This window comes from Electrona antarctica, assembly GCF_951216825.1.
Source record: "Electrona antarctica genome assembly, chromosome: 2".
NCBI lineage: Eukaryota > Metazoa > Chordata > Actinopteri > Myctophiformes > Myctophidae > Electrona > Electrona antarctica.
In genome coordinates, this window is record NC_136807.1 from 45,617,290 (window position 1) to 45,628,496 (window position 11,207).

Here is an 11,207-nt window from a genome sequence, read left to right on the forward strand (position 1 = left end):
CATCTAGTTAAATTTAGGAAGAAATTTAAGAAGATAGTAGAGCTTGTAGATCTGCTATTTATATATTTTTTTCTTTCCCTATACTATTTTTTAACTTTGTAATTCCACACTACAAAATACCTATAATAGTTAGTTTAAGAACCAAATGAACTGAAATGATTTAACTCAAATTAAAATAATTGAAATGGATTATATTAGGATAGAATTTAAACACTCAACAATTAAAATAATGTAATACTTTAAAACTTTAACCTGGTAAAACTTTAACATTAGGATATTCTCCATTTAACAAAACTATGGCCACTGTTAGTCCCCTCTCAGGCTGTTTTTCACACCCGAAAATAAATAAATAAATAGACTGATAATGACCACGTCCTGTATTTTAGGCTCTCTGCTACTTTTAACTCAGTTACACACAAACGCACAAATACCTTTCCTCCCCCCCCCCATTCTGCCAGCTGGACAGAGAAAGAGAGAGAAAGGAAAGCTGTCAATCAGACATTTGTTTTTTTTTCCCATCTCGAATTAATTCAAATTAAACTGTTACTGATGTGACCAAGGTGAGGTCTCTTTGTCTTAATATTATCTCCATTCGTTCAACATTTTCTGTATTATATTACTTAAGTTAGCGTTCAACCAAAGAATATTTCATATTTATACCAGTGACTTTCTGATAAGGGACGTTCAACCCGAAACTGCTTTATATCATGTATTACTATACTGATAAAGGACGTTCAACCTTGAAGAGAAAGGAACTATTTAACTTTCGTAAGCTCACTAGATTCGATTTTTTGCAGATCTCACCCCGAAAATAAATCCTTTCTCTCTGTTTTCTATACTAAAGGCCTAGTGCTACCTAGTAAATACCAGAATTGACAGGAGATAAAATAATATTAGACGTTTAACCTTGTTAAACCCTCATAAATGATTGATTTCACACTATTGATTTTAACACCTTGAAACACTCACGATTTGAATAATTACTTAGATCCATGTTAATTTATTTGCAAAACTATAAATGTATTCCTTTTAACTAACCCACACATAGGCTGTACCAATGACCCCTCCCCCTCTTGCCATTTTGGGCACGGGGTGTTCAATGAGGAGTCCTTTTAGTACAGTATATGTGCGTGGAAATGAATTCCAATATCTTATCATCCTATTTTAGGATTTTCTAACATTGTTGTTCTTGCCTATACTTTTACAAATTTTAGATTGGAGTCTAGTTAGATTAAAATTTAGATTAGATTTTTAGTAGTTTATCAAAACTCTTGTAGTTCACTACTTGCACATGTAAGACTAAATAGATTAAATCACATAGGGTAAATTACAAACTAAAGATCTAGTTATTCTCAATTGTATTTACCAATTACAAACTAAAGATCTAGTTATTTTCAATTGTATTTACCCTGTCGTAGTTTGTTTTCTTTAGCCAAAATTGATTTGCTGGCCCGTCGTTGCTGTGCGCCGTAATACAGCCGCATGGTTCAGTGGACACCAACGTTTCATATGACCTGTCTGGCCGCAGTAATAGCACAAGTCGTTGACAGGAATGGTGTTGGCTGCGCTGGCTTCATCCTCTCCCATGTGGCGTGCGTGGTTTAGTTGCCGTCTTCTTCTGTCCTTCCTTTCCTGGAGTACAGCATCAACCCTGGCTCGGGTTTGTACTTGTCCTCTCACTGGTCGGCTGTGGTATGGTCCTGGGTTGCCAGGCTGGTTACGCCAGGCTTCCCACGGCGGTGGGTGTTGTCTTGGTCTTGGGGTAGGCTTGCTGATGTGGTCTAGCTGGAAGCCGCTCAGTTGATTGGTCATTTCTTTTCCTCTGTGTTTGGTCATTTGAAAGTCTGGTTCTGGCTGGTCTCTGTTGTGGTTGCGGTCGGCATAATAGTTGTTGTTTGGTAGGGACACTTGGAGTTGTGTGTCCCTTCCTTGGTCGTTGTAGTAGCTATCATCTTCATCGTTGACAGGAATGGTGGTTTCGGCGTAGTTGGCTTGGTCCGGGTGGTTGGTTGTGTTGGCGTGTAGTAGTAACGCCGCAGTTTGAAGTTCTTGTTCCAGGAGTGTCACACGTGATACTGCCTGGTCGATTAGCTTTTTCTGGTCCTCCAGTTGGAGTTGAAGAATCGCCTCCCTTTGCTGTGCGTCGCTCATTTCTTGTCGAAGTTTCTTTCGGCTCTGCCTTGCCCCCATCTTTAAAATCGTCGGGTTTTTTTTTCTGCGTCACTGCGTCCTTTGTTAATGACCCGTCTGGCCAACGCTGATCCAAATACCCTGCTCACATAGCGTCATTTGTTAATGAAATTATGAGGTCCCATCATTGGTGATCAGCAGAGGCGAAGGCAACTTCACAAGGAGTCCGGCATATCGTCAATTCGTTCTTTATTCATCGTTCCCATCATCTCAGTACAGCAGAATGGTTTAACAGTCCAACAGCACTCTCCCACCGCTCCCCCCATCAATGACATACAACCCCCTTTTATTTCCCAACCACACACCCCCAAATTGACAGTCAGTGACAGGTGTTTTATTCAAATACAACAGGACATGGACAGATAATAACAGGTGGTGTTACAACATTTCCGTTCATGGTGTTGTTCATGGTGTTTGCTGACAGACAGGAACCCACTCTAAATGGGATAACAGAGATGCTATACAAAATGTTCATATAAGGATCTGCGCTAAAGATAAGGGTGACACACAAATAAGTATACCTTTGCTGACAGTATGGAGGAGTCAAGTCAGCTGTTAGATTGACAGGAAGACTGCTCTAAATGGGAGATAGTTGGAGGCAAGCAGGAAACAACTAATTTGAGAACACACCCAAGTAGGTAGAGGCAATAGTGACAGCTGTCAGGTGACAGCTGTCGGTCAGTCCGAATGCGTATTTGTGATAGTCCATCCTATTTGACTGAATGGAATACAATTATAGTTCTTATTGAATAGTAGAATTGGCATTCTAAAACTGCCACTACATTATAAATGTTAAAGTGGCAACAATATTGCCACTTTAACATTTATAGACCTTCATGTAAATTTTCCACCTCGACTTTAATAGTTTGAAAATGGTTTAGTTTCTGCAATTTCATCGTTCTTTGAAGCTCATTTCAGGCCAAAGGGCCAGACTACTGGAAGACAGTATTGTACTGTGGGCTACAATTTGAAATATGAGATAAAATAACATCAGATAAAACTATCTTCATCCCCAAGAGGAAATACAGTTACTGGAGCCAGGAAAATAGTTATTTAATATTTACTATATTTATTTATTTTTTGCAACAGACTATAAATCGAGGCTATACGCCCGCGTGACCTCATCATACCTATATTATTGTTATGCTGGAACACCTACTGAGTGGGGGGAAAAAACAACGTTCTGGCCTTGACAGCCCATTCATCCAAACAATCAAGTCCTATCTGATTGTATTAAACGACGTTAAACTCAACAACATTGCAGCTGTACGGAAAGCTTGAATTATACTCTTTCTATCTGCAAAGTTTTTGTTTCATAAAAATCCACCATAAATGTTATGAGCTACTCTCTGTCAAATACATTCCGTGAAGGTGATTATTTTTTCAAAGTGTCAGCGTTTGGAAGCGCTCGTTTTGTATAATGCAACATCCTGCTGCCTCCTGTGTTATGTGACATTTAGAAACGGGTGATACCGTTGAGTGATTTCCAACGAGCGCTTCCAAACTCCAGTCCTCCATCTCAGTATAAGGAGGATAAGGAGGGTGTGTCCCGGTGGAAGAGGGATGCATGTGCATACTCTCTATTCTCCAAAACAAACTAGAAAAAAGAAATAAAAATGATAAAAAACAAAATTGAGCAGGCAAAGTCTCAAATGTAAATTCATCGATTATTGTGTCTTCCAGAGATGGGAGGGAATCCCATCACAAACAGTGGTTTTGAGCCTGGGGCCTTCAAGGGACTGAAACTCAACTACCTACGCATATCTGAGGCCAAACTGACGGGCGTACCCAAAGGTAACTATGAACACACAGCACTGCATCCTGTGTTACTTTTGACAGCATTTTTCCTTCTTTTGAATACAATTTCATTTAGTTTTTGTCTTATTTTAGTCATCTGAAAAGGTCTAGTTTTAGTCTAGTTTCAGTCGACTAAATATCATAAGATTTTAGTCGACTAAGGTCGCCTTCACACCAGAAAGCTTTACTGCGATTAAAACGAATCCTGCTGCACATTGTCGGAAAGTGCGCTTCGTTTGGCACGTGTGAAGCCTCATTCGAATCCTAATGCGCATCAAAGAACCGCATTCTACTCTTCGCTTCCAATCGCACTTGATTTCGATTCGGTGCAGGTGTTAATGCAATCCGCAGCAAATAAAGGAAATGAAGCAAACAATGTGGCAGGTGAGGAGCTAAACACAGTTGGAGACGGAGAAGGCATATTTTACGCAGTGCAAAAATGTCCCGTTATTGACATGAATGAGGAGACCGAAGCCCTGATCGAAATATGAGGACGAGTACATTAATCAATTGCTTAAGGAAACACATAAAAACACAGTACTACAGTGTAGCCTACAGAATATTCTGTCTGTCTGTCTGTGCGTAAACATGGAGTGCTGTCACTGTGTGGGGAATAGGGACTTTCTTCATCTCGATAAACTTGTAAACATTTTGCGCTGCTGTCTGTGCTCAGTGCGCTCAGCGCTGTGCCTGAGCCTCCATAGAGAGGTCCAGTCCTCGACGGCACGACACATGCACGTTATGAGTATAATTTTAGATTTCACTGTGTAGGCTACTTCATGAATTGAACACATTGATAAAGGTCCCTGCTGTGTTCACCCATTGTCAAGTCCCGCCCCTGGTTGTGCCCCTCTTCGCACCCATTGGTTGCCGTTTCGTGGTTGGACAAAAATCCTTTCTCTCCATCCACTACCACTGAAATAACATATTTTTCAGTTGCTTCGTATTGATATTCTGTGCATTCAATTCTTATTTTAAACTTGGTGTCAGTAAAAAGGAACATCACAGGTCCAGCATGGTGACTGGGCATATCATGTTTGTTTTTCGTTTTCCCCTAAAATTATGTTTTAGCAAATTCAACATAAACAAGGTGGAACCAGGGCGGAACAAGGCAGAAAGAGCCTGCTGGTTAGTCAGTCAGGGACCAATCAGAAGGCTGAATGGTGACAGTGTGAAGGCAAACCGCAGAAAATTTAATCCCAACTTCTCCACCCATTCGCATCGAGTCTACCGAAGTATTAGGAGTGAATGCGACCTAAATGTACAGGTGATTATGTCGACAATAATGTATTTTGGCGGTGTCTTGATGGCGTCATAATGACTGATTTTACACTTAGTTGCATGCTGAAAATAGCCGATCTTCAAGCTTGTAGAGATGCTATTTTCAGAGTGCAACACCCGAGAGTAACCAAACATAAAATGACTTGTCTTTTAGTAGGTAGCTTTTAGTAGTAGTCATAGTTTTAGTCATCATAGATTATGATGTTAGTTAGATGTTAGAATATTCCTCGTCAAAGTTTAGTTGACGACATGAACTGCATCTGCCAGCCTGGCCTACAAGCACATGTGGAGCGGAGCCTTCTCGTTATCATTTGGCATCTTAATTAGAGAGCAGGTTGTTAATTACAGAGTGAGCTTCGATATGATCTCGGAGCAGTCCATTAGATGCCATTTATTTACAGCTGATTAAACAGGGGGGGAAAAACCATTTGTGTAATAAGTAGGTGAGAGAGACAATGGATGTGGGTCAGGATTGTAACCTTGAGTCGTGCTGCATGGAGCCTTACAGTCTAGTTCTGGTCTCTCTCTCTCTCTCTCTCTCTCTCTCTCTCTCTCTCTCTCTCTCTCTCTCTCTCTCTCTCTCTCTCTCTCTCTCTCTCCCAGACCTCCCAGACAGTCTCCATGAACTCCATTTGGACCACAACCAGATTCAGGCGGTGGAACTGGAAGATTTGAGTCGTTACAAACACCTGTACAGGTAATTCCACGCCTCAGACTCAACGCACGACTGCCTTCAAACCGCTCCTCCCTTCCAGCCTGGCGCTTTTAATTGCATTCCTGGAGAGAAATACCCTGTGGGTAATGACAAAATGTATATATCTTTTTTTTCAGCCTACAGTGACACCTAAGGGTAATGCTAAGAACTACAACTCAATGCCACCAAATAACAGCAAAATGTGTCATTCAGTGCATGACACATTTTTGGGACCAAGACCATCGATTATTGAATTATTTTAGCGATAGTTTGTCAAAAAGTGCAAAATGTTGGAATCCATTTGAAAAACTTGCTTTGGTTAAACTTTCTATTTCAGAACATTTACGCAAAATAATTATAAAAGGTTTCACTTATGCCCTATTCAAAAATGTTCAAAAATAGCCAATCTACAAGCTCACAACACATCGCGTTGCAACACCTTGCTAGAGCTTCTAGATCAGATATTTTTGAACATTTTCTGAACATTTCTGAAAACTCCTATAATGACATCCTCCAAATTGGAATGCCAGGTTGTAAGTGTTAAAAAGAAAACTGGGATACATCAGTTGCATAATTGCAGATACTGACATCGTCACAAAACTGATAAATACAAAAACAAAACGGGCAAAAAGAGAGACAAAATTATAATAACAATTTACACAAAGTATACATCAGTAAAAAGGGAGGAAAAAAAGAAAAAGGAAAACAGGAAAAGCAAGCTACAGAGGCACAAAAAAATAATAACTAACTCAAGTTCATATTCATTATCAAACTCAGAGTACAGTACCAGGTCATGAATTAGGGTCAAATGCCGTGGCTGGTAAATAGTAAAGCAGTGCGGAGTTAAAGAAAATGAGTTTTCTCATACTGTGTGCGTGTGCGTGTGCGTGTGCGTGTGCGCGTCTGGCTGCAATGCAGGCTGGGTCTGGGCTTCAACCACATCCGACACATAGAGAACGGCAGCCTGGAATACCTGCCCCGACTGAGAGAGCTGCATCTGGAGAACAACCGGCTCACGCGCGTCCCCAAGGGCCTGCCAGACATGAAATACTTACAGGTAAGAATAAGAACCATCTTACGAGCGTAACCAAGGGCCTGCCAGACATGAAATACTTACAGGTAAGAATAAGAACCATCTCACGAGCGTAACCAAGGGCCTGCCAGACATGAAATACTTACAGGTAAGAACCATCTCACACGCGTCCCCAAGGGCCTGCCAGACATGAAATACTTACAGGTAAGAACCATCTCACAAGGGCCTGCCAGACATGAAATACTACAGGTCAGTGAGCTTTCAAAGTGCTTTAATTTTATTTCATGTTTTTTTTAAGTATGTGTTTATAGTGTTTGCACACTATACTGTAGTGTATGATTGGCTGAGAAGTTTTTGGTTCAAACATAATTTTTTTTAATTGAGGTTACCTTTAGGAATAGGGTTAGGTTTAAGAATAGGGTTAGGTTTAGGCATAGTTTTACTGAGGTTACGTTTAGGAAAACCCGGTAGAGATCGTTCCGAGCTGCCGGATTTGCGCCGGAGACAGTGACTGTGACCCCCCACCCCGTTCACCCACATTCTGCTATTACCCCTTCCGTTCCCCTAGGTGGTGTACCTCCATTCCAACAGCATCAGCCAGGTGGGCGTTGATGACTTCTGTCCCCGGGGCTTCGGGATGAAGAGGACGTTCTACCACGGCATCAGCCTGTTCTCCAACCCCGTCAAGTACTGGGAAGTGCAGCCCGCCGCCTTCCGCTGCGTCACCGACCGGCTGGCCATCCAGTTCGGAAACTACAAGAAGTAGAGGCAGAGAGACAGAGAGAGCAGGGGTCATCAACATGTCCGTACACAAGACAAATGTGTCCGTGGCAAAGACTTGTCTGTGGAACATTTTTTGATTTTCTTCTTTGACACACCATTATAATGTTCTTATTTTGATCATAAGACCCGAATTATTGAATGCCAAGTCTCCAGAATATGTATGACACTTATTTACTACGACGCTGTGGCATACTCTTCGTCCAACTACTACTAGTGGTTCTCAAATGTGTTATTTGCGAGGAACCCCTTAACTCTGAGAGTGTTCAAATGGAACCAAATGGACTCTTACGGATCCATTTGTTTCCATTTGAACACTCAGAGTTACAACCTGCTATGGTCATTCAGGGCTAGCTCTTGATGCGTTTCTTCCAGGGACGGCTAGGGGGGCTTTAGCCCCTCTGGTGGAGGATTAGCCCCCCCCCCAAGCCCCCCTCCCCACAAACCCAATTGAATGACTTATATGTAAACCAAAATTCATTAGCCCCAACTCTAAATTGCCAGCTCCCCCTCCATAGTCCCCCCAGTCACAAATTTCTGGAGCTGTCGCTGGTTTATATTAATATTATTCTCCCCTTGTTTTTGTATGTCCGTGGTAAAAATTGAATTTTGACCAAAATGTCCACCACAAGCCGGCGTTGTGATGACCCCTGAGGGAGAGCGGAGGAGAGCAGAATGTGATGAGAAGGATGGAGCTAATTGAGATGAGGAGGAGGTAGAGGTTAAAAGTAAAACGTTTTTTAAAAGTTATTATAAATGAATAGACCTAATTTTTGTTTTGTTTTTGTTTTCAGTTTTGTTTTTGGAGAGAGAGGGAGAGAGATGGAGAGCGAATTAGCCACTTAAACCTTATACCGTTATACAGTACTGAATTTACCGGAGTTCCCCAGAGCTCTATACTAGGCCAGAACCTTTTGTCACTCTACAGCAAATCTCTTTAAAAATAGCCGATCTACAAGCTCGTTTTGAGCTTGTAGATCGCCTACTTTTGCTGAATGTTTGCCCCAGAATAGGGACTATAGGGCTCTAAGTGGTTAATGGTAACGACTTAATACAAAAAGAAGTGAAAACTATTTTTACAGAGAACTTGAAGAGACTGGAAAGCCATGTGCCTACTTTTCACACTTAAAATATAAAAATGCTAAAGCAGAATTTATTTGATGTGTTTTTTGCCACACTAGGCATAGATTGTTTGTGGAGCCTTTTTGAAAGGAATGTATTGCTGTTAGGGATGTTCGATATTGTCCAACTCCTAATTTCCGATACCGATTATCAAGCGATACCGATATACAGTATATGCAGGCTTTTTCACCAAAAGTCAACTAATTGACTTCTATCTAGTTTTTTTAAAGATATTTGTTGGTCTTTTTGCCTTTATTGATAGTGGAAAGTGGAGACAGACGAGGGGAGAGAGACGGGGAGTGACATACAGCAAAGTTTATCAGGAACGGGACTCGAACCCGCAATACACTGTCGTGCCGCATTAGGGGCCTAGGTGCCCGGACCGCTAGTCCCGGCCCGGGACGATGTTGGCATATTTGACAGTGCAGAAGCATAATTGCCTTGATGCCTATGGCATTAACGAGTGTCAACAAGCGTCAGCTGCACAGACGCACACACCTGCCCTCTGCAGTGCTCTAATTCGAAAGTGACTAGAGTCTGTCTCATTTCTCTCCAAAAGCCCTTGAATATGATGGAATATGATTACTGAGATTATGGTAAACTCACATTTCATATCACACCGCACCATACAGTAACAACTCCTGTAACTTAATAAAAACAAAACAAAAAAGAAAAGAAAATATAAAGAACAATCCAAAAACCTATACCAATATTTTCCGATATTACTTTTACAGTATGCATTTATCGGACATCCCTAATTGTTGTTGTCACCCCCCCCCCCCCCCCCCCCCCCCCAGCCAAAAAGTATGGAACAGTAAACTTTGAAAACCTGTGAAGCATCGTTTCATTTCATTCCTTTTTTATTTTTGACATGATAGCTCTTATTGTGATAATAGTCATTTTAGTTTTTATTATGATCTGGTGGAGATTGCAGGTTAACGGTAGATCAAATCAATTCATGGCATGTTTTGTGTGTAGTCACATTAACAGTGCTCTTTCTATGGGATGTTTGTGTCTTCTGATTCTGGAGTCACGTTCTGAACTTTTACTTTTGTTTCTTGCTGGTCTGAAGCCATTTGGAGGTAGGGATGGGACGATAATCGTTATTATCGTTTATCGTGATCAAAACAAAACAAAAAACAACGCTCACAATAATCCTATCACAGAGATTTAATTTATCGTGAAATTGTCCTCCGACTCATGACATGCACTGGGACCAATTCACCTTTTATTTGCCGAGCTGCATATGAATCCGGTTAACTTAAAACCACTTAAAACCCTAAAACGGACCTTGATACAGTCTTTTGTCCCTGCTCTCTACCCAATGACTTTGCCGAAACGTGTTGTTGTAGCTTGTTAGAGCTGCTATTTTTGGCAAACGTTCCTTTAAAGTGGTTACGAAAAGTCTTAAGTCTTAAGAGTCTTAAGAGTCTTAAGAGTCTTAAGCATATTTTCATTATCGCGATAACATCGTAAATCACAGTTGTTTTGGTCACGATAATCGTGACATGAAATGTTCATATCGTCCCATCCCTATTTGGAGGTTACATTGTGTTATCAAAGTGTACTGTATGTCCATCATGGATCATTATTTTCACACCGTGTACATGTCATAGCACAAAATAAAGTTAAAGCCACAATTCCAGTGCATCAGTCCAACACGTTTTGTACAGGGGTCATCAATAATAATGTCCGTACATAGACAAATGTGTCCATGGCAAAGACTTGCTCTTGTCTGTGGCAATTTTTGTTTTTTACACACCATTATAATATTCTTATTTTGATCATAAGACCCAATTACTGAATGTCAAGTCTCCAGGTTTTCTTCAGAATATGTATGACACTTATTTACTACAACACTGATTGATTGATTCACAGTATTCAGATCAATCAATCAATCAATCAATCAATCAATGTCGTAGTAAATAAGTGTCATACATATTCTATGCCTTCACTATGGCATATTAGGTGTCCTGTCCAACTAGTGGTTCTCAAATGTTTATTTTCAAGGACCCCCTTAACTCTGGGAGTGTACTAGAAACCAAATGGGTTCCATTTGAACGCTCTGAGTTACAGACCTGCTATGTTCTAGCTCTTTATGTGTTTCTGGTAATATTATTGTCCACTCGTTTTGTATGTCCGTGGAAAAAATGTAATTTTGACAAAAATGTCCATCCCAAGCCCAAGGTGCCCCTGGTTTTGTAACTGAATGTCAGAGATACAAACAAACAAACACATTTATGCTCTGTCATCTAAATCAGGCTTAAAATGTAAAATGTCTGTCTTTAAAGATGCTGTGATATTTTTGGG

At 40.7% G+C, this 11,207-nt stretch overlaps 1 protein-coding gene across 2 annotated transcripts in view; it reads left to right on the plus strand.

Annotated features, from left to right (window-relative positions):
* The window catches only part of bgnb (biglycan b), a 47,199-nt gene extending 36,643 nt beyond the window's left edge, over window positions 1–10,556 (plus strand). For both annotated transcript variants that reach the window (XM_079496061.1, XM_079496062.1), the window contains 4 exons: window positions 3,874–3,984; window positions 5,872–5,965; window positions 6,881–7,019; window positions 7,564–10,556. In XM_079496061.1, the coding sequence (XP_079352187.1) occupies window positions 3,874–3,984; window positions 5,872–5,965; window positions 6,881–7,019; window positions 7,564–7,761 (542 nt within the window). In that variant the 3' untranslated portion in view covers window positions 7,762–10,556. The remainder of the gene's footprint in view (window positions 1–3,873; window positions 3,985–5,871; window positions 5,966–6,880; window positions 7,020–7,563) is intronic.
* Window positions 10,557–11,207: the final 651 nt, after the last annotated feature.